General features: G+C 38.4%; 1 protein-coding gene across 2 annotated transcripts in view; it reads left to right on the forward strand.

Moving 5' to 3' along the window:
- APP (amyloid beta precursor protein) overlaps positions 1 to 27,276 on the forward strand; it is a 277,963-nt gene that overhangs the window by 197,437 nt on the left and 53,250 nt on the right. For both annotated transcript variants that reach the window (XM_029213882.1, XM_029213881.1), the window contains exons 12-13: positions 11,973 to 12,101; positions 12,972 to 13,071. In XM_029213882.1, coding sequence (XP_029069715.1) covers positions 11,973 to 12,101; positions 12,972 to 13,071 — 229 coding nt within the window. The remainder of the gene's footprint in view (positions 1 to 11,972; positions 12,102 to 12,971; positions 13,072 to 27,276) is intronic.

The following is a 27,276-nucleotide window of genomic DNA, read 5'->3' on the forward strand; positions in this document are numbered from 1 at the left end:
GCTTTCTATGTAATTCTGGGATTTTTGGTGTCTTTACAGATACTCAGTCTAAATCTCCATTAGACAACATCCTAATTACTATCCTGACTTCAACAACTTTTAAGAATTTTCTATGTGGAAGAAAGAATTAAGAAACATTTTCATGTATGTCTGTGTGTCTGTGTGCCAGTAGTGTTGTTTTGGTTTTTTTCCAGTGTCTCAGGAGATATCTTATCCATACAAAATTTGGATACTAAATACTGCATTGCAGCCATCTTATCCGTACTAAAATTAATTTCATGTTTGTATCTGATGCTTCACACTCAGACTCTCAACATTTAATTGAGCAGAAAAATTGGGGGGCAGTTTCTTTAGCACCTGCACTCTTTCCTTTCTCATTTCTTTTCTTTTCTTTTTTTTTCTAATTGAAGTATAGTTGACTTACAATATTATATTAGGTTCAGGTGTAAAACATAGTGATTATATATTTTTATAGATTGCATACCATACAGAATTATTATATAATATTATTGACTATATTCCCCATGCTGTACATTACATCCCTGGGACGTGTTTGTTTTACAACTAGAGGTTTCTACCTCTTAATCCCCTTCACCAATTTCACCCATTATTCCCCTCTTTTCCTGCTGGTGACCATCAGTTTGTTCTCTGTATCTGTGAGTCTGTTTTTGTTTCTTTATATTTGTTCATTTGTTTTATTTTTTGGATTCCCCATATACGTGAAAACATACAGTATTTGTCTTTGTCTGATTTATTTCACTAATTATAATACTCTCCAGATTCATCCATGCTGTTGCAAGTGTATATACCACACTTATTTTTTGTGTGTGTGTGTGGTACGCGGGCCTCTCACTGCTGTGGCCTCTCCCATTGCGGAGCACAGGCTCCGGACACGCAGGCTTAGCGGCCGTGGCTCACGGGCCCAGCCGCTCCACAGCATGCGGGATCCTCCCGGACTGGGGCACAAACATGTGTCCCCTGCATCGGCAGGCGGACTCCCAACCACTGCGCCACCAGGGAAGCCCTACACCACATCTTCTTTACACATTCATCTGGCAGTTGGCACTTAGGTTGCTTTTATTTCTTGGCTATTGTAAATAAACCTGCTATGAACGTTGGGGTGCATACATCTTTCCGAATTAGTGTCTTCATTCTCTTTGGGTAAATACCAAGGAATGGAATTGCTAGAGTGTATGATAGTTCTATTTTTAATTTTTTGAGGAATCTCCATGCTGCTTTCCATAATGGCTCTACCAGTTTACACTCCCACCAACAGTATACTAGATTACTTCAGCCAAATGTTAAATTTTCTTGAGATTCCTGAAAATGTCTTCATACAATTCTTTAGTAGAACGATTTGGGGGATTTACCATGAAGGAGCACGGTTTCTTCCCTAAATTGAGATTTTGCTCACTGCTGTTAGGTGTATTCTAGCAGCAGAGCAATACGTGTTCAAGAAAAAGTAGCAAATCGTTGGAGAAAATAAAGGGCAGCAATTAGTTGGTATGCCGTGGCAGGCAAACTAGTGACAGCATGAGGAGGTACCACCTAAATCAGTCTTTAGCCAGTATGAATGTTGGTGTAACTATATGTTTTATAACGTAAACGGAAACTGAGGTGCTAAACTTGACTGTTTTCATTTTTATATAATTTCTAACTGCCCTTCTCCCTGCAGTTCTTCATTTTCTGCTAATCACTTCTGGTTGCAAAAGAAATAGGAAGCACTGATAGAATATATGTAGATAATATATATCTCCAAGGTAAATATACTGCATCTACACCTCAATATAATGGATGGTAAATAAATTAAAAGTTATTTGCTGACATCTTAATATGTGAAGGCACTGAGGGAGATGAGTACTAAGAAGTTTCAAACATCCTACCCTCAAGTTTTTTGTTGTTTTTTTCAATTTATTTATTTCATTTATTTTTGGCTGCCTTGGGTCTTCATTGCTGCGCATGGGCTTCCTCTAGTTGCAGTGAGTGGAGGCTACTCTTCGTTGCGGTGCGCAGGCTCCTCAATGCAGTGGCTTCTCTTGTTGCAGAGCACGGGCTCTAGGCACATGGGCTCCAGTAGTTGTGACACGCGGGCTCAATAGTTGTGGCACACGGGCTTAGTTGCTCCGCGGCATGTGGGATCTTCCCAGACAAGGGCTTGAAGCCGTGTCCCCTGCATTGGCAGGCGTATCCTTAACCACTGCGCCACCAGGGAAGTCCCCAAGTTTTGAATATAATCAAAATTTTGTAAAGCTGATCAGAATGTACTTGAAAGACTACTGGCTTGAAAATCATCTTTGAGGAATATAATTATCCTGTACCTTATATATTTATTATTCATTCATTCATCATTCATTTATTTTTAGTTGAGGTTTGTAAAAATTGGTGAGCACAAGGGGACTTGTTAACTTGAGAGCTTTTAAGGACAGACCCCATATCAAATGGTGGGTGGAAAGACAAATGGGAGAATTTGCATTTATTAAACAAAGTCCTATAAACTGTGCTGTGTGGTTTGCATGCTATTCCGGAAAAGCCTCTCAGTATTACCTCTTACCTTGCTTTGAATCTTTACCTAGCTGAATAGACAGATCTTACTAAAGACCAGCAGGAAGTGTGTAATGAGAGACACTAGTGTTTTCTGTTTTTAACTGAATTAAGTTAAATAGAAAATTAAGACGTATGTAGGCAAGGCATCCACTTGAAAGCTGTCCTGTGCCTCTGAGACCCTATTCCTCACCCAGATTCCCTCCACAGCAGAGCCCCACTTAGTCACTGTCTTCAAAGTCGAAATAGCTCTCCATCTGATGCTGTCAAACATACAGCACTGGGATGTCATATTTCGTTCTAGCAAAGGTTGCACATACATATTTATATGTCAATATCTATTTTCATTCATTCTTGAAAATGAAAACCCATTATGAAAACATAAATATTTAGTTGTTTTAGACAAATGCATAGCACATTATTTAATAATCCAGTGGTTGCTTAACTGTCTGGCGTTACAGATATCTGCCCTACAGAGCAGATAGCAACAAGGGATCTTCTCCCTAGAAACGTGTGTGTGTGCACACAAAATTACACATAGGTTTCAAGGAGTTCACTCATTTTCTGCAGCTTATCCACGGATCAGTTTAAAGATCCTAGGTTATATTTGGATTTCTGTAAGTGTAGGGGAGCAAAATTTTCCCCCAAAATGTGTCTCTTTGGCATGAGGATTAATTTAGGCTGATTATTTTTGAGGCCCAAAAGACTCAGGAAGAACCTTTGACCTTCCTTCCCCCTAACTGCCTAAAAGAATGTAGACAGAGGTCCTGTTCCAGGGAAGGAGCTGTTACTATAGATCACTATAGTATGAACTAGGTGTGTAGACAGGGAGGAAAATCTGTTAAAAGTTCTTCTCTATGTCCCGTTGTCTCTGCAATTCCCAGCTGACGTTTGTTTATCAAACATTTGATTTTTTTCCCTTTCCATGTCAATTGCCTTCCTCCCCTTTGAAGTCCCAACCCACTACCCCCAACATCCTCTTTTGTCTTTAGCTGAAGATGGTATTTAAGGTGAGGGTTTCAGCCGTTTTGGTGAGTTACTCAATTTTCCTGGGTCTCTCCCATGTTATTCAACTTTCGTTTCATTTTTCTCCTCTTAATCTGTATCACGTCAATTTAATTCTTAGACCAGTCAGAAGGCTAGAGGAAAATTTCTTTTCTCCCGACATAAGCTTTATCTTGAATTTCCTTATATTGTTTCTAGGAGGTCAAGGCACTGTGGTTAGGTAGAGTATGAGAAGAGAGTGAAATTGAAAGAAATATAAATGTGCATATCTTTGAACATGGTGTAGCCACTTGGGGGATTTGTGAAGCAAAAATGCCAAAATCTAAGTATGAATATACAAAATTGAAGCATATTGTAGTTCTCTCTTAAGAAGTCAAGAGTATGGCATGGTTGGCATTTGTCAGATGATCAGACCATTTGACAAATCTTTCTGAAGGTCTGTGGTATCTTAAAACATCTTTTGTTTACGATTTCTCACTCAACTCTGCAGGCTTTGCCATCTGGGTTGCGTTAATAATCCTGTTCATCATTGAGGGCTTCAGCATGTTTCACTGCGTGACTAAACGAGAGTTGAAGACATACAAGTCCAAACACTTTCTGGCGCTTTTTCCTCGCAGGTCAGCAGATCCAAGCTCTGTATCCAATGGATGCTGAGCTGGTCCAAAAGCATAAATCATGGGGTTTGGGCCAGATCCTAAATTTCAGTTCTGTATGCTGTCTTCATTGATGTATAGCTGGGGTCTGTGTAACTGAAGAAAGAACCGGTCCCTCTGCTTTTAGTACTCTGACACCAAATATGTGTGGGGTTTTCCCTCCCATAAAATAATTCTGACACTAACTACCTGTAGTTAGCATAGATCGCCACGGGTTAAGGGTTCAGTCCCACAAGGCTGCCCCCTCCCTCACTTCAGAAGCCAGTCGCAAAATCCTAGATTTTCACCTTGTATTTCTGATGCACCAGCTATAAATCAGGGGTCCCCATGACCTGCTCCTCAGGTTTGATAATTCACTAGAACAACTCACAGAATAAGTACCTTATTTACTGTTAGCAATGTATTGTAAAGGATAGAACCCAGGAAGAGTTAGATGGAAAAGACTGTAGGGCACAGTATGGGGGAAGGGGTGTGCAGCTTGCATGCCCTCTCCAGGCATGGTACCCTCCTGGCATCCCAATGTGTTCTCCAGCTGGGAAGCTCTCTGAATTCCATTGCTTAGGAGTTTTCTTGGGGAGGTTTCCATTAAGTAGCCATGAATGATTAAATCATTGGCTATTGGTGATTAAACTCAGTCTCCAGCCCCTCTCCCTTCCCTGGAGATCAGAAAATGGGGCTGAAAGCTCCAACCCTCTAATCATTTGGTTGGTTCTCTTGTGTCTGGAACCAAGGACTAAGACCAAATATTGGTTCCTCTAGCAACCAGTTCCCATCCTCCAAGAGTCACCTCATTAGCATACAAAAAGATACTCTTATCTCTCTAAGGGTCTGATAAGCTCTTGTGTCTGGAACCAAGGACTAAGACCAAATACTATGACAAAACATGCTCCTGCCACCAAATTTTATAACTGTTTTAGGAGCTCTGTGTCAGGAACTGGGGTCAGAGACCAAACACGTATTTCTTTTTTTTTTTTTTCTGGTACGCGGGCCTCTCACTGTTGTGGTTTCTCCCGTTGCGGAGCACAGGCTCCGGACGTGCAGGCTCAGCGGCCATGGCTCACGGGCCCAGCCGCTCCACGGCATGTGGGATCTTCCCGGACCGGGGCACGAACCCGTGTCCCCTGCATCGGCAGGCGGACTCTCAACCACTGCGCCACCAGGGGAGCCTGAAACATGTATTTCTTATGTCACGGTAACCAAAATAAATTATTGCTGAGAACTAGCAAAATATCCCAGAAACAAACTAAAACCTACCAGATTTGACAAACTGTCCAGAGGTCCCTAATTTGTGAGCGACAGGATTAAAACCACCCTTATCTTCCATATTTTATAGTACAGTATAAACACCTATTTTTAATTACCAAGTCTGCCATCTTATAACTTGGAACAAGTGACTTAATTACAAGGATTCTTTCTCCTGTATTTGCAAATTGGGGTTAACCATTCTACTTTTTTGTAATTAGCATTGTCTAGCTTTTTGTTAGCCATAATTAGAAAAACAAAAGGATTAATCGAAGGTTGAGATGAGACTGTGAAGTAGAAAGATATCTTCCTCCCTGAGAAGAGAACGATTGTTAGGACAGACTGTAGAGGCTTTGGTGCCTTGTCCCTATTAGGAAGCCATCTGCCTCCTTGTGGAGGAGGGATGGGATGGGAGATGGCTTTGCCTGTGCACAGCTGTGCTGTGTCACAGAGCCAAATAGTAATCTGGATATGCTGGGAAGGGATATATCTAATGCCTCCATATTACCAAAGCTGGAGGAACATTGAATGGAGCCGGGCATGAGAACCTACTCCCACTTCCTCTGTTGCTTCTTCAACACTTCTATGTTCAACCTGACATAGAATTGTCATTTGCCTTCTTACAGTCATGTTAAACTATTACAAAAATCACTTATGTGCTCTTCTGAAGAAAGGAATATGCAGTGGACTTTAGCTCAACTCCTAGCTTTAAACCTTTGTGATCAAAGTTTCCCGTGGAAGCTTCCCCAAATGGGTTTTTTTTTTCAGATTTTTCTTGCAACCGTGAGAGTGCATGTGAAATGCCGAGGAAGGTCTACCGTGGCAAAATAAACTCATCCAAGAGACCATCTCAAGCGGAAAGAGGTTAAACTCTCTTAAGGGAGTTTTTTAAACCTGCACACAGAGATTTTGTACGTTGTACATCTGTGTGCTCAAGATATCTCAAAATCCAAGATGTAGAACTGAGAAAATAATGGCCCTGAACCTACTTATGAAAACAGGAGAGAATTGCATTTTCTTGGTAGGTGATTAACTTCCCCAGTCACAGGGCTGGAAACCACTAGGGTTCAATTTAATGCTTTAGGAGAGGGTTTTCTGAATACGTCCCTTGTGAACTAGAAAGGTTAGGGTGCTTCCCCATAAAGTGACTCATTTACTTCCTTCTTGACAAGATTATGCTTAGGGCTTTTAAAGGCTCTTGACAGATCATTCCCTCCCATCAGGAGATGGTTTCAGGCACAAGTGTCTGTTATGATGAGATGCCAGATTTCTACATCAAGCATAACGCTGCAGAGAGGCAGAGTGGAGCTGAACAATTGTGTCTTAATGTACCACAGTTCCAAGTGAACTGTGGAATAGAAAGCTACCCACTCAGACGTGATTGGCATTGAGTCAGTCAAATGTGTCTGATTGATCCAAAGTCCATGGACACCAAGTTTATGAAATTGCATAAAAGAACCAAGTGAAAAAGGCAATACATCTGAGAAGTGGGAACATTAATTTCTTAAAGTTACCTTTTAGAGGGAAAGGCTGTGAAATTTCTTTCAAAATTCCATGCATCAGCCTGACATCAAAACCCAAGCCACAAGAAGACAAACTATAACATCTTTTGAAATTAAGGATATGAATCTTGTGGACACTGGGGTTTGAACATTCTGTAGAGCCTATGAAATATTTTCTGGGAAGAGTTCCCCATTAAAACAGCTCCCTAAAGGACCCCAACAGACTGGGTGGATAGATCAGTATGTATCAAAAAATTGGGAATGCATCTCTTCTTGGTTGAGAGATGGTTATTTTCAACTCAGATGCCGTGAAGGATGTATTTTGCCCCTGGAACTACTTGTGTAAGTTATATTTAGCTCTAGGTTATTCATTAATTTAATTAACATTTTTCTGACAACCAAATTATGCCAGGAACTGAGCCAGGAGCTAGCGATATGTTACACTCTTGTTCCAAGAGAGGGAAATGGTTAATGTTCCAAAATGTAAATCTTCTATTTTCAGGTTCAGTATAATCCATTTTAGTAGGGCCTACTCTTAATCCTTTACGAAATTTCTTTTTGAAATGATTTTTTTTAATGCAGTGTGATTGTGAAGTGAATTTAATGTGTACTGAAAAGTGCTACATCTGATGCAAATAGATACTTTGTAATTATGGGCTAAACACTTGGAAACAATAATGACAATAAAAAAAGGATTGGATATAATTAGTCCCCCTGGGGCAGATCTTTTCCTTTTATTATCTCTGTTCTTTGCTATAATTTTTAATAATAAGATTAGCCATTCAATGGCAATATAACTAGATTTCAGTATTAGTGCATAGAATATTGCGAAATGAGGGGAATTTGGCAGAAAAAAATGTTATTACTAGTTACAGAAGATGTTAAAGACTTGAGAAAGGTTGAAATTATATGCATAGAGGTTAAAATGTTTCCTAATCTCTGCTTACTGCCAGTATGCTTACAATGAGCCACTGAATTCTTAAGCTTGTTTTTCTAATCGCCTGAATAATCCTGTCTTAAATGTAAGGATCATGACAATAGAATAGCAGTTACTTTAAGAGAATATATTTCTATAGAGATAGCAGGTATTTTTCCTATCATTTCTAGATGAATGTTCTGAGTTTTTAATTACAATTTTAAGAAATTCATCTTTGTCCTAACATAATGAAATAAAATTCCCGAAACAATGGAGGTTCCCTGTTATTCTGTGATATGTGAAATAGCTCTAGAAATAGTTTTAAGCCTTGGAAATTCTGCGTTCTGGCTAAAAATTGTAAAGGCAGTTATTTCTGTATTTGAATGAAACACGCATGAATCACATACCAAAGGCAGAACTCTTTTTTTTTGTTTAACTAAAGCCAATGAATATACAGAAGTACAAAGGAATGTTATCTATTTTTCTTTCTTAACTAAAATAGCATTTGTTTATGAGGTATCTCATCTGCCATTTCCTTTGACGTGATTTGTCTGTCTACTCCAACGTAAAAACTAATCTGATTTCTTTTATTTTTCATTTCTAAGCATGATTGTTAGAAATATGTTTACGTGAATAAGTCAACCAAACAGAACCTTGTAATTCATTTAATGAGGGACGTCAGAGTGTCTTTCTGAGTGTCTTCCTGAATTCTGGTGTCCTGAGGTGTAGTCAATGGGAAGAAAAGGCTGGTGTTTGTATAGATGCACACGCAGTGTGTATCTGAGCTCACATAAACAGTGATGAGGTCATGGCTTACGCTGGGCTCCTAGGGCTTATTATCCTCACAGGAGCTTTGTTCCCCAGCAGAGAGAGGCCTGGGCCATCACGAGAGCCTGGTGTGCTATTGTTTCATTGTCAAGCTCTAGGGATTTGGGGGGGAAAGTTAGGAATATATTTCTGAATATACTTCTGAAACGTATAAAGAAATGTCGGTATTAAAGGAGATAAGCTATTTTCAGCATTCGAACACATTCACCATTTAATTATCCATCTTAGTAGAAGAAAAGGATGGATTTAGAACTAGAATCCATGAATGTCACAAAAGCCTAACTTTTTATTAATACCTGTAATCTTTTTCCAGTAATCCTAAACAGATTGAAAGAGGACCTTCCTATCTTGCTATTTCTCCTCCCTACATCCGAGGCATTAGCTAAAGCACAGCGGAATGCCAAAAACCAAGGACAGTATTTCCAAGATTGAACAAATCTGGATGATTTTCAGCACAATTAAAAGAGCGGATATTAGCGTGTCCCAAAATAATATTATCTGAGCTTATGAAAGCTAGAAATCCAGGCAAGGACTCCTAGAACAGGCTCTCATTTCTAACTATTCAGCGATTTCTTTCAGTTTCCAGTTCTATAGGTTACTTTGTGGAACATGTCTTTGGTGTGGTCCATTTTAGAGTTTCCTTGAAAGGCACGATCGCATAGCGATCAGGAGAACGGGCTGCGGAGCCAATGTTGGGCTACCTGTTCTTGCTGTACCCCTGACTAGCTCTGTAACGAAATGGAACCAGCTTCGTAGTCCTAAACCTCCTTTGTGCCTTGTTTGCTTCATCAATGTAGTGGGGCAAGCAGCTGCACCTCTGTCACAGGGTTGATAGGAAGATTTAATGAGTTACTATGAATAAAGCACTTGAAACGCAATCTTATTCATATAAGCAGTGAATAAGTGCTGAACTGTTATTGCTTAGAAGAAAAGGAAAGGGGGAGGGGATGGAGGTAGGGACTGAGTAGAAGAAATCAGCGTGTACTGAGTAGCAGCTGTGGATGCAGCAGCTGTGTGAGTAACTAACAACATTTTTAATTCCCACATACACCGTATGAAAGATCGTTATCTGAATGGTACAGATGAGGAAGATGAGGCTTAGATATTTTGTGACTCGTGTTTATTTTTAAATTAATGTTAACATTAATAATAGCAAGTGGGAATCGATACTGTTTGTGATGATAGTGGAAAAAAGCAGTGGGGGGAGACCCAAGTGTCAGTTGGCAGAATTCAGCTTAGAGCAGCAATGCCAAGGCCAGTTTGGGGCAGTTATATCCTAGTGCCCATGCTTGGAGGTGACAGTCCTCTGAGGACAACATGCCTTGTAGAAACATAGGTGACTGACTACAAAAAAAAAAAAAAGAAAAAGAAGAAGGAAAGAAAGTTATGATGAAAAACAATCTTTATGTTCAATTGAAGTATTTTTTTTTCTTATTTGAGCTCTTAAAGAAAAAAAATTCCGTTTTCTTTAAAACCACAAAGCCTTTTCAAGAGGAAAGAAATGAAATAGAGCATCTGAGAAAGCACATTCAGCCAGTCGGCTGGGATACCTTTGATGAATGCAATTAGTTGCAGTCTCCAATTCTGGAAGCATAATTGCAGTAGAACTAGAGGGACTTCTTTAGGACTTGGTGTTGAATAAGGAACAAGCATGTATGTAATATCCTGATTGCACAGTCCTGCATATAAAATATCCATTGCATTCAACAATACTCGGCCTTTGATTTCTGACCCCAAAATCACCTTTTTAAAATATATATATTTAAAACCTATTGTCTTTTAAATATGTATATTATCGAAGAAGTTCGTCGGTTTTTATCTCTTTTACTACGTTTCTCCTTTTCAGATTTAAAAGGCCATTCCCTGATTTGTAGGGTCAACCAGATTTCAGAGTACCAGTGAGAATTGTAATGATGTGCTGCCCAAAACTGTTTCAAGCTGTGATATCTGCCTTTTTTGGAGATTATGGAGAAGCACATTAGGATAAAAGGATAAAAGAAATAAATAAGGCAGATGAACTCAGGTTTACTTTCTTTTCATTGTATTTCTTTGTTTGTTTTTCATAAGTATAGGAATGTGGCCTATGGAAGGTATAGTACAGAGCACCCTCTCTGAGTCAGGCACTGTATATTTTGTGATTCCTGATAAAGAAAGACAAAATCTAGCCCTTAAGAATCTCACAGTTGAAGAGAGCAGTCAGAAATGCAATAATGAGGGTTTGCATAGCATTTCATGGGAGCACAGAGAAAGGGTACCACCTCCACCTGGCATGTCAGGGAGGTGGCCCTAAGCTAAGCAACAGGAGAAGGGGAGGCACAGTCCATAAGGTATTGGAAAACACATACACCATCTCTGTGAATAAATTCTGTACCTTCCAACTGGTTTTCAAGGTGCCCATGACTCACAGGTTAATAATAACTAGATAGACCCAAATGGCCAAAATTCTATTTCTGATATGAACTTGCATAGGTAATTTTTCTTTGTTTGTTTTAATGAAGAAGAAACATGTGTCTTTGGAAATCATTTTTAAAAATCACATAGTAGAATGCATGTAGCAAGAGAATTGTTAAGGATAGAGAAAGCAGACCTTGTCCCTTTTTTTTATGAGGATGAATGCTTTCAAGTAAGACTGGAATAAAAATGAAATGGAATCAATTAGAAAAAAAATAGAAGCACTTAAGAAGCAACTTAATTGTTGCTGAAAGAATTAGAATCTGATGGCATGGAAAGGATTTAATTAAACTCCAAAGTAAAATAATACATTGGCCTTTCTCCCAGAAAAATATGATGTCTCTTAGAGCTTATCAGCTATTTCTTGGCCTGCAAGTTAGTAGTGGTTATCTATTATTTTTCTCATTTTGATTATTACATACTACTGATGGTGGGATTATTTGTGCAACAGTTACTGCTGAGACGACCATTAAGACTGTGCAGATAGAATTGTAGTCTCATATGCCCCTGTATATTTGGGTGGGAAAATGGAAAGTACCTAACTTAAATCTGACAGATCCAAAATTAACTGTCCTTCAGTAGCAGAAGACACTATTTTAAAAGAAAATGTTAACAAGGATAGCCATCATGATATGTGTCGAATGCTAAATGCTGTTACAGAAATGAAAAGTGACCAATCAAATAAGAATTACCTAGTAAGAAGGGAATGGAGAATTGCAAAAATGTGACTCACAGTGCTTTCACATCATGGAATGAATTAGCGGGACCTCTGACCCAAAGCCATTGGAAGAAGCAATATTTTGGACAAACCTGAACTTTTTTTTTCCCCTACAGCCTCGTCATGTGTTCAACATGCTAAAGAAGTATGTCCGTGCCGAACAGAAAGATAGACAGCATACCTTAAAGCATTTTGAACATGTTCGCATGGTGGATCCAAAGAAAGCTGCTCAGATCCGGTCCCAGGTAAGCACAGAATGTGGTAATCATGCAACTTGGACAATTCAGTGTTCTTGCCCTTTGAGTTGGATCTTTAGGTATTCCCAGAATAGCCATGGGTGTTGGACCTCTATAGCAAGAGTTCTTTAATACCTGGTAAATTCTAAAGGCTTGTCCTAGGGCAACATGTGGTTTGGCACTTTCTGAGTTATGAAAATAACGAAGAATATAAAAATCTTGAGTGTCTACTGCTACTGATTCTTAAGGAACCATCAAACTCTGATGACTAAAATGAAAACAAAATTGTATAAACCAAAACCGCTAAAATTTGGTTCAACTAAATTATAGAAGACAATCATAAACTCCATTTCTACTGTAATGCTTGGAGATAATGTGAGACTAAATGAAACTTGGTAGTGATAAGTTTTATACTCTGCCATTTTCAAAACTTGACAACTGGGATCTACCTCTGGAAATCTGAAATTTTACATTTCCTTAAACAGAAGAATTTTTTGAAATATCTATGTTTCATGTTAAATATCCATATGATCCCATCTATTGGAAACTTTGCAAAGACATATATATATGGAGCATCAGAGCTTATTTAGGAATCTCAATATTAGGAATCAGAATTGGGCAGAAATGGTCTTTTCAATTGGCTTTATATCTTATGGTTACAAGCATATAATATAATGGAAAGTTTAAAGCAGCTCCAAAGTTAGAGAACAAAAAATGAGGGAATAAGAAAAATAAAGATGCCCTTTCATGTTCAAAGTTCCAGCAGCATTTTGTCAGTTTTATTTGGGAAGTTTGTATCTGTCTGCAGTGCTTGGTAAGGAAAATAACTCTTCCTTACTCCAGAGATGGTTTACCTGGAGCTATCATCCTTTGCTGCAGGTTATGACACACCTCCGCGTGATTTACGAGCGCATGAACCAGTCTCTCTCTCTGCTCTACAATGTTCCTGCTGTGGCCGAGGAAATTCAGGATGAAGTTGGTGAGTGAGCTGTTTTTTTTGGTTCTGTGCATATAAACATATTTTCCTCCTGTAGGAGAAAATCAGGGAACTGAGTTCATCTGCACCAGGAATCATCAGTGTTTTAATATGTGGAAGGAAAAAGAGCAGATTCCCTTCTACAGTGAAACTCTTGGGGAGTGGAAGTTGCTCTCATCTTAGCAATTGCATCAGGTCTTAACTGCATACTGACAAAAGCCGAGGGGGATGTAATTTGACTTTGGTCTATTTGTGTGATAATGAGCCACTTGTTGTTGGATTATACTTGTCAACAGTTTTCTAATTTAGTCAATCTTATGATGCTTTGGTACTTTACAGTTTAATAGAAACAACCCTTCATCTCTTAATTCTTTATTGTCATAATCTTATGAGTGCCATGATATCCTCATTTTTCAGATGAAGGAGCCCAAACTTACAATTTAAGAAACTTGCCTATGTCACGCATATCTCAAGGGGCACAGCAAAACCACAAAACTCTGACTTTTGACTTTGGGTTATTATATTCAGTAGTGCATCTTTCTTTGATGCATACCCCGCACCCTGCATAGCCATGAGTGTTCTCTGGACCACGTTGTTGTTTAAACTTAATTAACTATATGCCCGCTATCTTTCATTAAACTTTTAAAATAATCATACACTCATAAGAAGTTGGAAAAATAATACAGAGTAGTCCAAGGTAGACATCACCCACCTTCCTCAGTAGTAACATCTTACGTAACATCATGCATTATCAAAACCAGGAAACCGACCTTGTGTGCCCACTGTCTCCTATGGCCCTAGTTTTCCTAATGACATCTTTAATATTTCGTATGAGTAAGTTCTCCCTTTTCTGTTTTTCTTGGAAAGGGAGTGAAGTATCGCATAACATAATTCTCCACAAACCCCCAAAATGCCCATATTTGTTTAACTTTGCCTCACAGAAGTACTTAGATGCAATTACCCTAGTGCATCTTTCAACATAAAGCAGATGTATGAATCTGGGCGACATGGTGCATAAACCATCTGTAAATAAGCAATATGTGTGTGGTGGATCCCTCTCCATAATGAGTCCTGTTCTTTCTTAATTGGGTTGGAAATAGATGCTTAATTTGGTTTAAAACAGATGCAGGTTATCTGAAAACAGAACACCCAGGATGTTGTAGATGGTGTACCAGTTGCAGGAATTCCTGCTTTGAAGCGCCCAAAACACGGCTTGGCTCGATTTTTACATTTCATAACAGTGCTGTTCTACTCTTCTTTTTTCTAACTTAGTAATACCTTGCAAGTGTTGTTTGTATTACTACCAAGTATTTGGCACTTATCAGGTAATAATGGTCTGTTCAGTGTTGTGTATTAACACACAGGATCCTTTCTTTAAGAAACGAATATTCTTGTTATATATTAGGATAGACATGTGTAAGGAACCTTTAAAATACTGTGTATTAAATAAGTATAAGAAAGGCCTCCAATAAGTTGTAGAAGGGACAAAATCAAAGAAAAATCACGTTCTTAATGAACTGAATCTCAAATCTTCTAGATGAATGTATTTTGGCCTTATAGCCATCTTATCAAGCTTATTTTCATAAGGAACTTCAACTGAGGTGTTGCCAGTAATACCAAACTATAGAGGAATAAGCCATTGCAAAGGACTAGAATATTTCACTCTCAGCCAGTAATTATGGTTGACTCTTTCTAATTAAATTACCAGACGTTTTCATTCAGCAAAATACTACTGAAAGCAATGACCACTAATAAGTCGCAGTTCCACAGAACAGATGGTGATTCAGCTGTCTTGAGTGTTGCAAAATGCCCCAAGAGTAGAACCACACACTAAACTTCAAATCTCAGTGGCAGGGAGAATATTCCGATAACTAGAATCATAGAATTTTTTTCTTTAAAAAAAAACTGTTAAGTAAGCTTAAGAGCATGTCATTTTTAAAAATAGTTTTGTCATTCTGAGTATACCGAACACCGAATCCTGAAAGATAATCATTTAAAAAATCTTTCTTGCCTCCATTTTTATTTATTTTTTATTATTTTTATTTATTTATTTATTTATTTTTGCGGTATGCGGGCCTCTTACTGCTGTGGCCTCTCCCACGGAGCACAGGCTCCGGGCGCGCAGGCTCAGCGGCCACGACTCACGGGCCCAGCCGCTCCGCAGCATGTGGGATCTTCCCGGGCCAGGGCACGAACCCGTGTCCCCTGCACTGGCAGGCAGACTGTCAACCACTGCGCCACCAGGGAAGCCCAAAAATAACTTACTTTTAAAGTAGGACTATGGATGAAACAAGATGGGCTGTGAGTGCCAATTGTTTAAGCTGAGTGCTGTTTAAGCTGAGCGGGAGTTCTTTGTAGTATTCTCTTAACTTTTGTATGCGCTTGAAATTTTCCATAATAGAAGTTGGTTTTTAGCTTACTTTCCAAATAGAATCTGCACAGATTTCTTCCAGTGTATGTCCTGTACATTTAATTTCTAATTAAATGCTTTGTCATTAGTCTGATTTGCATGCATCTGCCTTTTCTGTGTGTAATCAGATTTTAGATTTGGAGTCAGTTCAGTGTAAGTAAGAAGCATACTAAAATTCAGAGCTGCTGGGAAAAGGAGAAGATCCAAAAGAACCTACAAATGCATGTTGTTTATATAAAAGTTTGTGCTTATAAATGCAGGCAGTTAGAATATGTTTAATACAATAAACCATCTGGAGAGAAATACAATAGTTTTGTTAAATAAGGGTAATAGTTGCTCTGGAGATGAAGGGTTTTCACCAGTCCTGAGGAACTGCTAGTATCTTTCGTGACATAGGTTTATCTGCTTCAGGTAGTTTATGCTCCCACGAGGGTAGAATTCTCTATTATGGGTGAAACTGAGGAAGAAGCTAGTCACACCAGAAAGAAAAGGGCGAAAGTGGGAACTGGCATCAAATTTGTGAGAACAGTAAAGTGTGACTGACTAAAGCCTAGAATTCGTCAGGGCCATGAGTTCCAGCCCTGACCGTTTTCACCCACTGTGCTTTCCTGAGAAAGCCATCTGTTTATGCTGCTCTACTGTTAACTCCAGTAAATCCCATATCCATAACAACAACCTGTCTGCTGAGTCCCAGTGACATATTCCAGACTCAGAACACAGGCATACCTCGTTTTATTGCGCTTTGCAGATACTGCATTTTTCACAGATGGAAGGTTTGTGGCAACCCTGTGTCGAGTGAGTCTGTCAGCACCATTTTCCAACAGCATTTTCTCACTTCAGTCTCATTTTGGTAATTATTGTGATATTTCAACCTATTTCATTATTATTACATTTGTGATGGTGATCTGTGATGAGTGATCTTTGATGTTACTATTGCAAAAAGATAGTGACTCGCTGAAGGCTCAGATGATGGTTAGCATTTTTTAGCAATAAAATATTTTTTAATTAAGGTATGTTCATCGTCTTTTTACACGTAATGCTATTGCACAGTTAATAGACTACAGTATAGGGTAAACGTAACTTTTATATGCACTGGGAAACCAAAGAATTCATGTGACTTGCTTTGTTGAGATATAAAGTTGAGATACTTTATCGCAGTGGTCTGGAACCAAGCCTGCAGTGTCTCCGAGGTATGCCTATATTTCACCTGTTTCTCAAACTCCAAACTATGTGTGCAAGGAAGAAATCATTGTGTCCCTCTTGAAATTGACCCATTTTACAATCTCAGTTATGGGTTATCCCAGTTGTCCTATACATATCCATGATGCCTTCCTCTCCTCCACCCATGATTGCTTATTAATCTGAAATCCTATATATTCTACCTCCTATATTCATGTGGAATCCCTGCTCTGTAAATCCACATTGTTAGCTCAGATCCTTATCCTCTCACATGAGTTTCACTGGACTCTCAACTAGTCATCCTGCCTCTTGGTCCCCTCCTACCCAAATTCTTCCTCTTCAGGGCTGAGTTCCCTGCTAAAATGAAAATACAACCTGCACATGGTTCTTCCTTGCTTCAAAAGCAGCATCCTTCAATACTCAACTGAAATGTCCACACTCCCATAAGCCCTTGACTAATTTGCGTAGGGAGCCAGAGGGAAGAGCTGGTGTTTGAGTGACAGTTATATAGCGAACTGATGAGACTCTCTTACTGATGATGTTGCTGGCCTGAGTTCTTTATGAAAGTTCACCCATGTTGAGGTTCAGGGCCACCACATATAGATGTGACAGGTGGTTTAGGGAAAAAGCATAGACTGACATTCATTCCACATCCCACTGACGAAGCCAAGTCCTCTGGGGTGGGGCCACATCCACGTGAAGTGGAGCTTTCTTATAATTCACACAAATGCAACATATGCGCTAGTGACAACACTGGTGAATTCAGTGACAGCACCTTCAACTAACTTGCCCTTAACAGATAGTAAAGTGATGAAAGTGGAATTGGAGCCAAGGTCTGCATGAGTCCGAAGCTCATACTCTCTCTGCTACCCACTTTCCTACTCTCAATTCAGTAGAATTTTCTTCTACTAAACCTCAGTGTCTAAAGCACCATGTATCCACCTCTAATACCATACTCTACTTTGTATTTAATTGTTTATTGACATGTCCACCAGCCCCCAATCCTGTGTGATCTTCCAAGACATGTCTTGGTCATGTCTGTATCCTTGGGATCCAGCAGAGGACCTGGTACTCTGTAGTATTAGTCATCATAGCCTAGGTTGAAGCAAATCCCTAGGCTGCAAAGTAGATGATCCTTAACTTAGGTGGCTCAGGTGATCTCCTCCATAACCCTAAAGACCCACCCTGAGCTCCTTCCTTAGCACCTAGCATAGCTAGTGCTACACAAAACAAATCTCTTTCCTCGGCCGCAGCATTCTCTAACGCTATGATTTATCAAGCCAACAAAATGGGTGCGTTGGCAAAGGTATCAAAATAAAGAATAAAGCAGAGTTCTCAGGACTGTAACTAATAACATTTTACAATATTGTACTATATCTTATCCATGACCCTCTGCTATTTGGCTTTCTGCCCAATTTATATACTTTGACACTTGATTTATTAAATATGTTGTCTGGTTTGACTCTTCCATCAACCAGAGTCTGAGGCTATTTATTTGCTTTGCTCCACCAATAAGTATGAATTATCAAAACTACTCTATTAGTTTTATAAAAGCTTGCTGTTTATTCTTTTATAATAATTTTTCAGTTTAGTTTGAATTACTATTATGTGCAAGTTCCCAGGCACATCATTTATTACTTAATGTTTTCCTTTTTTTAAAAAATGTATTTGCATACAAATTATGAAGCTTTCTGTAAAGAAAGACGTAAGGTGTTTGTAGAGGGGGAAAGAATCCCTTCCTCATTTAAAACAGCTGTTTAGGACATTTTTTTTTTTTATTCAGCAAATGATATAATCATTAATTTAAGGAAAATATGCCTCTTTTCAATGTCCATATTCTGTCTTAATCATCTTTTAACCCTTCAAAAAAGCAGAATTCCTTCATCTCTACTATTGTTCATCTCGGCTTTGCTTTGTCAATTTGCTGTTTCAAAATGAGTGGATTTTTTTATCCTTTGTAATCTTCCTTAAATCTGTGCTAAAAGGATTCTATTCTTCTATCAGCACTCACCAGAGTACTTCATTTTACAGCTTCCTCAAGGCTAAAAACATTGCAGCTCTCAACTCAGGGCTGGCTGTTTCACAGAACGCTGTAATGATCAATTAATGAGAAAGATAGGAGGAAGGAAAGGGGGAAGGAAGGCCTAATTGTTTCATACCCTGGGTTTTTTTTTTTTTTTCTTTTAGCTTTCAAAATTAGTAAAAACATGAATTATTGTAAACCAGATGTTGGAAGGATCTCTGGCGGAACAAATCCATAGTGAATGGGGTGGGATTGAAATATGTGGCAGGAGATCAAGAAACTCAAGTTAATGAAAGAAGGCTTATAATTTTTTATTACAATTTGAGTGTGGCCTCCTGATAAACTTTTCTGCTCTTTGGGAAAAATACAGCATGTTTATTTCAAGGACAGTGTTTCCATTCTCTGTTCCTAGTAAACCTATTGATTTTTGGATTTAATGAATCCAAAGTAGTCTAGACTTAAAATAGAATATCTATGGCACTTCCAGACCAACAAAATGGAACATTCATTACTACTGAGAATTTTAAGTATCCTTGTGTATAATTGTTAGTCAGGGGAGGGCATCAGGAAGAAAAAAAAATCATAAAAGTAAATAAAGTGAGAGAACTATTAACTTACTCCACTCTTATTTTCCATAGGAAATGGCTTTTAAGTATAAGTAGATTTTACATTTTAGAACTGATTTAAGTATTTGGCAACAAGAACATTTATTTGTATCATAAATTGCCAAAGACATGTTCTTCCTTTAGTTTTACAGTAGTCTCAGAGCTCCTTATTAGTATTTTTTCCAGTATTATTACCTGAATTACAGGTTTGACCAGTGTTTATTTGCCTACCCTCTAAATGTATATCTTTGTCTCCCTCTTAAGCAAGACATTTACTCTTCCAAAATAGTACAACTTATTTTATAAATGAGAAAATGAAACTGCGTTGTCAAGTGACCTACATGTAAGCATATTAATCTTCAAAACGGAAAAGTATACTATGACAACAGCAACCCAGTTTTCTGATGCTTTGCCTGCCATGTTGAAATGTCTCTAAACAGCAAAACATAGATGTGTCGATGCCAATGAGTTCATACCTCAAACCCCACTGGTCTGTAAATAGTCTTAGGAGGTTACAGCCCTTAAGCATTTAACTCACCCATAGTGTCTAGTTTAGTGCTTTGCAGACATTTAGTTCTTTATACCTTTTTTGGATATGATATGTAAGCTGTCCTTTTCTTAGGAGTTTAATGACTGAATCTATAAATATAGTGTATGTCATTCAGATGATCTGTGGAAGTCAGTGATAGGGTCCTTTTGATGTATGTAGGGACTTCCCTGGTGGCCCAGTGGCTAAGACTCCATGCTCCCAATGCAGGGGGCCTTGGGTCAATCCCTGGTCAGGGAACTAGATCCCACATGCTGCAGTGGGAAGATTCCTGCATGCCGCAAATAAAGATCCTCGCGTGCCACTACGAACATCCCACACGCGGCAACGAAGATCTCACGTGCCGCAACTAAGACCCGATGCAGACAAATAAATTAATTAATTAATTTAAAAAAATATTTTTAAATGCTGACTAATATTAAAAAAAAGTTGATGTATATAACTTGACATATGTAAATTATTGACATGGAAATTATTCAGGGAAACAACATCAGTTTCCCTGGGTAATTTTTATAATATTCCCTTCTGGCAAACAGATGTGTTTTTTTCTGTATTTTCTGATCCAGAATTTTAAAGGAAAAGTCAATCGTTTAGCATTATTAAAAAAGTATACACTTTCTAGGAAGAATGAATGTCAAAAAGTTTAATTTAAAACAAATAAGCATAATCTCTGCCATTCTGGCAGATAGATTATAGACATTAATATATATATAATTCAGAGTGGTATATTGATCTTATTTCTTGCGATCCCAGTGTACCCTGGCAGTCATTAGATGACTTACATATAAACCACATTGTTTATTTCATACCATTGCAGTGGCTCTCTGGATTATGTTTTCAGTCTTAATAAGTAGGCGGTATCTATTAAAATCTTTTGCATATTTTTTAATAGTGCTCTGCGTTTTTATTATTGAGTTGTAAAAGGTCTTTATGTATTCTGGATACTAAACTCCCATTAAATATATGATTTGAAAATATTTTCTCCCTTTTTGTAGGTTTTCTTTTCACTTTCTTGACATCCTTTGAACACACAAAATTGTAAAACTTTGATGAAGTCCAGTTTATCAATTTGTTTTCGCTGTTGCTTATGCTTTAGTATTATATCTAAGAACAATTGCTCAATCCAAGGTCAAATATACTTATACCTGTGTTTCTTTCCAAGAGTCTTATAGTTTAGCTCTTATAGTTAAATCTTTGATTCATTTTGAGTTAATTTTTATATGTAATGTGAGATAAGGATCCCCCTTCATTCTTTTTTTTTTTGGTACACGGGCCTCTCACTGCTGTGGCCTCTTCCGTTGCGGAGCACAGGCTCCGGACACACAGGCTCAGTGGCCATGGCTCACGGGCCCAGCTGCTCTGCAGCATGTGGGATCTTCCCGGACTGGGGCACGAACCCGTGTGCCCTGCGTCGGCAGGCGGACTCAACCACTGTGCCACCAGGGAAGCCCCTTCATTCTTTTACATGTGGATATCCAGTGTCCCATCACCATTTGTTGAAAAAAACTATTCTTTCTGCTTTAAATGGTCTCGGAACCCTTGTCAAAAATCAGTTGACCAGGGATATATGGGTTTATTTCTTGACTCTCAATTCTATTCGTTCTATATATACATTCTTATTACAATACCACACTATTTTGATTATTGTAGCTCTGTAGTAAGTTTTGAAATCAGGCAATGTGAGTCTTCCTCCTTTGTTCTTTTTCAGGATTGTTTTGACTATTTGGGGTCCCTTGCTTTTCCATATGAATTTTAAACTCTTTTTTTCCTCATCTCTGCTAAAAATGTAGTCAGAATTTTAATAGGGATTACCTTGAATCTGTAGATCAATTCAGGGAGTATTTCTATTGTAATTTTTTTAAATGAACTTTGAAAACAGTATCACTACTTGAAGAGATATCCGCTATGAGATGATTCTGCTTTGACCCCATTCAGGAGGGTAAATGTTTAGAAGTCCCAGGAAAATTGACTTAGCACACTGTCACCCTTTACTCAAAATTTTGGTGAGATTCAAGGAAATTTCTTTGTGAACTCTTCCTTAAATCATGACAACTGTGACACATTGGTGGGTTTTGTCTATTTTCATGCCATTGTCTGATATGTTTGTGTGCGTGTGTGTGTGTGTGTGTGTGTGTGTGCACCTTGACCAAATGGGTGAAGGCTGAGGCAGTGCCTCTCACACTGAGCTCTGCTGGTGCCTGTGATGATCGAGTGCAGTTCCAGAGTTTTTCCTTAACTCAACAGCTCTTGCACATGGCCCTGTAATTTGAATCAAAATCCAAAAACAAATCCTAACTAAAATGATTGGGGGGTGAAGTCAGACCACAATGGGAACTCCTAGACTACTTCTGGCAGGGAACCCTGCCACAGATGTATCCTGATTTTTTTTGGTAGATTCTGGGGAGCAACCAGTGATTTTACGCTGGGGAACAAGGGCTGGTTATTTTGTTTTTCACAACCAGCTGCCTTCAAGGTTCATATTTTTAAAGAGAAGAAAAAAATTGTAGTGATATTTGCCACCCTGAAAATAGAGATGCATTCAAATTGAGATTAATTTTGAAATCTGTTTCTACAAAGTCTAACTGGGAGAGAGATGAATGTATTTGCATGTGAGAAAGACTTTGGAAGGAATGTTAATTTGCCTCTTGCTCTTCAACTCAGAAACAAATTTTGCAATGTACTCCCTGAGTAAGCTCTGTTACTCTTTGTTAACTATTCTCCTACCATCTATACCATGGCCTGCTTTAGAAAATCAGTCATAGACACTGGGGTATAATGTCTCATCAAAAACAGGAGATCAATTTATTAACCCATTCCAGATTATGAGGCATGTGTCCAAAGGAGTGTTTACATCATATGAATCAAAACACTATTCAGAAACAATCTTTTGGACTTGGAGTGAAAAACAGGTGGTCAAAAGGCCAAAGTTAGGGTGTTACTTAATTTCAACTACTGTTGCTAGATCCATTGACCTGAGACAGTGAATTTAAAATAGCCTATTTAATGTGTTTAATTTTTTACAAATATATTTATTTACATGTGCTCATAAAAGCATGAGTTAAATCTTATTATTTCTGTGGAACAGGAAATGGTGACTACTTGTATTGTCTTATGCATGTCTCAGTATCTTTGCTTTTGGTCTGGGTGGTAGTTAGAAAAGTCTGCCCATCCCATGAGAGCAGATAGAGGAACTGTGTGTTCAGCTTCCATTTTAACATTAAACTTGATAAAGCTTCTCCTAAGGCCAGTAGAGACCAGAGGCATTGTCATCTGAGAGCAGGAGGAAGGGCCAGCTGCAAGTTTCATGCCTCTCAGAAGCAAGAGCCTGAGCCAGCCTGGTCTTGGCAAATGATACATTTCTTCTCTTTCAGAGGCTAGCATAGTGAAGGGAAGTTCTGGGGCTGTAGTGAGTTGCTTCTGAAGCTTTGCCAAGTTATGAAGGAACTTCCTGGGACCTGAACAGTGGAGAGCTGGGAATGCAAAAGGGAACATATCATATTAATATGATTATACTTATTAACGTCTTATGCTGTTTTTATTTAGGTACCTTCTAGAAACAAAGCAAATTTCACATTCTAGGTTTTGGGCAGAGGACAGGACAGGTGGAGAGAGAAATTGGTGTTTGAAATTCTAAATTAGTGACTCTTTTGCAAAAACCTGCCTTCGTTTTGTTGATGATTACTGAGGCTTGAAATAATTAAAATGAGTTTACTCTCAAATGATAGTCAACATATTTGATAGAAAGGAAAGTTGCCAAAATGCCCTTTTTGATGTGGCATACACAATAAGGAGAGTATCATGTGTGGAGCTGGACTTGAAAGCATAATCATTCATAATGTAACCTTCCTCTATTACACTAAAACTTTTTCTTTAGTCATGACTGTGACCAGATAACATAAGCTTCTTGCTGTTTATAAGTTTTCCATGATACCAAAAAGCAGTTTTCTAAACTTTTTGTGTATGAAACGTTGTTAATAGTTATAGTTTTCTACTCAAACAGCTTTAGTCAATTAAAAAAAAATTAACTTTATCATTGCCACTGATATATCACTAGGTAAGTGCCTTAATTCTCAGTCACCACTCTAATAATATCAAGGGAATATTACAGGGTTTCAAAAGTATATATGTAGGGCTTCCCTGATGGCACGGTGGTTAAGATTCCACTAGCACGATAGCTAGTGCTTACCACTAGCTATCTATTTTACATTTGGTAGTGTGTATATATCCATGCTACTCTCTCACTTCATCCCAGCTTGCCCTTCCCCCTTCCCGTGTCACCAAGTCCATTCTCTATTTCTGTGTCTTTATTCCTGTCCTGCCCCTACATTCATAAAAATCATTTTTTTTAATTTTTAGATTCCATATATATGTGTTAGCATACGGTATTTGTTTTTCTCTTTCTCACTTACTTCACTCTGTATGACAGATTCTAGGTCCATCCAACTCACTACAAATAACTCAATTTTGCTTCTGTTTATGGCCGAGTAATGTTCCTTTGTATATATGCACCACATCTTCTTTATCCATTCATCTGTCAGTGGACACGTAGCTTGCTTCCATGTCCTGGCTATTGTAAATAGTGATGCAATGAACATTGTGGGACATGACTCTTTTTGAATTATGGTTTTCTCAGGGTATATGCCCAGTGGTGGGATTGCTGGGTCATATGGTAGTTCCATTTTTACATTTTTAAGGAACCTTCATACTGTTCTCCACAGTGGCTCTATCAATTTACATTCCCACCAACAGTGCAAGAGGGTTCCCTTTTCTCCACATCGTCTCCAGCATTTATTGTTTGTAGATTTTTGGATGATGGCCATTCTGACCTGTGTGAGGTGATACCTCATTGTAGTTTTGATTTGCATTTCTCTAATGATTAGTGATGTTGAGCATCTTTTCATGTGTTTCTTGGCAATCTGTATATCTGCTTTGGAGAAATGTCTATTTAGGTCTTCCACCCATTCTTGGATTGGGTTGTTTGTTTTTTTGATATTGAGCTGCATGAGCTGCTTGTAAATTTTGGAGATTAATCCTCTGTCAGTTGCTTCATTTGCAAATATTTTCTTCCATTCTGAGGGTTGTCTTTTCATGTTATTTATGGTTTACTTTGCTGTGCAAAACCTTTTAAGTTTCATTAGGTCCCATTTGTTTATTTTTGTTTTTATTGCCATTTCTGTAGGAGGTGGGTCAAAAAGGATCTTGCTGTGATTTATGTCATAGAGGGTTCTGCCTATGTTTTCCTCTAATAGTTTGATAGTGTCTGGCCTTACATTTAGGTCTTTAATCCATTTTGAGTTTATTTTTGTGTATGGTGTGAGGATGTGTTCTACTTTCATTCTTTTACATGTAGCTAGCTGTCCAGTTTTCCCAGCACCACTTATTGAAGAGGCTGTCTTTTCTCCATTGTATACTCTTGCCACCTTTATCAAAGATAAGGTGACCATATGTGTGTGGGCTTATCTCTGGGCTTTCTATCCTGTTCCATTGATCTATATTTCTGTTTTTGTGCCAGTACCATACTGTCCTGATTACTGTAGCTTTGTAGTATAGACTGAAGTCAGGGAGCCTGATTCCTCCAGCTCCGTTTTTCTTTCTCGAGATTCTTTTGGCTATTTGGGGTCTTTTGTGTTTCCATACAAATTGTGAAATTTTTTGCTCTAGTTCTATGAAAAATGCCATTGGTAGTTTGATAAGGATTGCGTTGAATCTGTAGATTGCTTTGGGTAGTAGAGTCATTTTCGCAATGTTGATTCTTCCAATCCAAGAACATGGTATATCTCTCCATCTGTTTGTATCATCTTTAATTTCTTTCATCAGTGTCTTGTAGTTTTCTGCATACAAGTCTTTTATCTTCTTAGATAGGTTTCTTCCTAGGTATTTTATTCTTTTTGTTGCAGTGGTAAATGGGAGTATTTCCTTAATTTCTCTTTCAGATTTTTCATCATTAGGGTATAGGAATGCAAGAGATTTCTGTGCCTTACTTGTGCATCCTGCTACTCTACCAAATTCATTGATTAGCTCTAGTAGTTTTCTGGTAGCATCTTTAGGATTCTCTATGTGTAGTATCATGTCATCTGCAAATAGTGACAGTTTTACTTTTTCTTTTTTGATTTCGATTCCTTTTTTTTTTTTCTTTCCTTTGGTGGTACGCGGGCCTCTCACTGCCGTGGCCTCTCCCATTGCAGAGCACAGGCTCCGGACACGCAGGATCAGCGGCCATGGCTCACAGGCCTAGCCGCTCCACAGCATGTGGAATCTTCCTGGACCAGGGCACGAACCCATGTCCCCTGCATCGGCAGGCAGACTCTCAACCTCTGCGTCACCAGGGAAGCCCCTGGATTCCTTTCATTTCTTTTTCTTCTCTGATTGCTGTGGCTAAAACTTCCAAAACTATGTTGAATAATAGTGCTGAGAGTGGGCAACCTTGTCTTGTTCCTGATCTTAGTGGAAATGGTTTCAGTTTCTCACCATTGAGAATGATGTTGGCTGTGGCTTTGTCATATATAGCCTTTATTATGCTGAGAAAAGTTCCCTCTATGCCTACTTTCTGGAGGGTTTTTATCATAAATGTGTGTTGAATTTTGTCAAAAGCTTTTTCTGCATCTATTGAGATGGTCGTATGGTTTTTATTCTTCCATTTGGTAATATGGTGTATCTTATTAATTGATTTGCATATATTGAAGAATCCTTGCATTCCTGAGATAAACCCCACTTGATCATGGTGTATGATCGTTTTAATGTGCTGTTAGATTCTGTTTGCTAGTATTTTGTTGAGGATTTTTGCATCTATGTTCATCAGTGATATTGGCCTGCAGTTTTCTTTCTTTGTGACATCTTTGTCTGGTTTTGGTATCAGGTGATAGTGGCCTCGTAGAATGAGTTTGGGAGTGTTCCTCCCTCTGCTATATTCTGGAAGAGTTTGAGAAGGATGGGTGTTAGCTCTTCTCTAAATGTTTGATAGAATTCGCCTGTGAAGCCATCTGGTTCTGGGCTTTTGTTTGTTGGAAGATTTTTAATCACAGTTTCAATTTCAGTCCTTGTGATTGGTCTGTTTATATTTTCTATTTTTTCCTGGATCAGTCTCAGAAGGTTGTGCTTTTCTAAGAATTTGTCCATTTCTTCCAGGTTGTCCATTTTATTGGCATATAGTTGCTTGTAGTAATGTCTCATGATCCTTTGTATTTCTGCAGTGTCAGTTGTTACTTCTCCTTCTTCATTTCTAATTCTGTTGATTTGAGTCTTCTTTTTTTTCTTGAAGAGGCTGGCTAATGGTTTATCAATCTTGTTTATCTTCTCAGAGAACCAGCTTTTAGTTTTATTCATCTTTGCTATTGTTTCCTTCATTTCTTCTTCATTTATTTCTGATCTGATCTTTATGATTTCTTTCCTTCTGCTAACTTTGGGGTTTTTTTGTTCTTCTTTCTCTATTTGCTTTAGGTGTAAG

The sequence above is a fragment of the Monodon monoceros genome, unplaced genomic scaffold (assembly GCF_005190385.1).
Source record: "Monodon monoceros isolate NGI ecotype Baffin Bay Population unplaced genomic scaffold, NGI_Narwhal_1 Super_Scaffold_11, whole genome shotgun sequence".
NCBI classification, from domain to species: Eukaryota; Metazoa; Chordata; class Mammalia; order Artiodactyla; family Monodontidae; genus Monodon; species Monodon monoceros.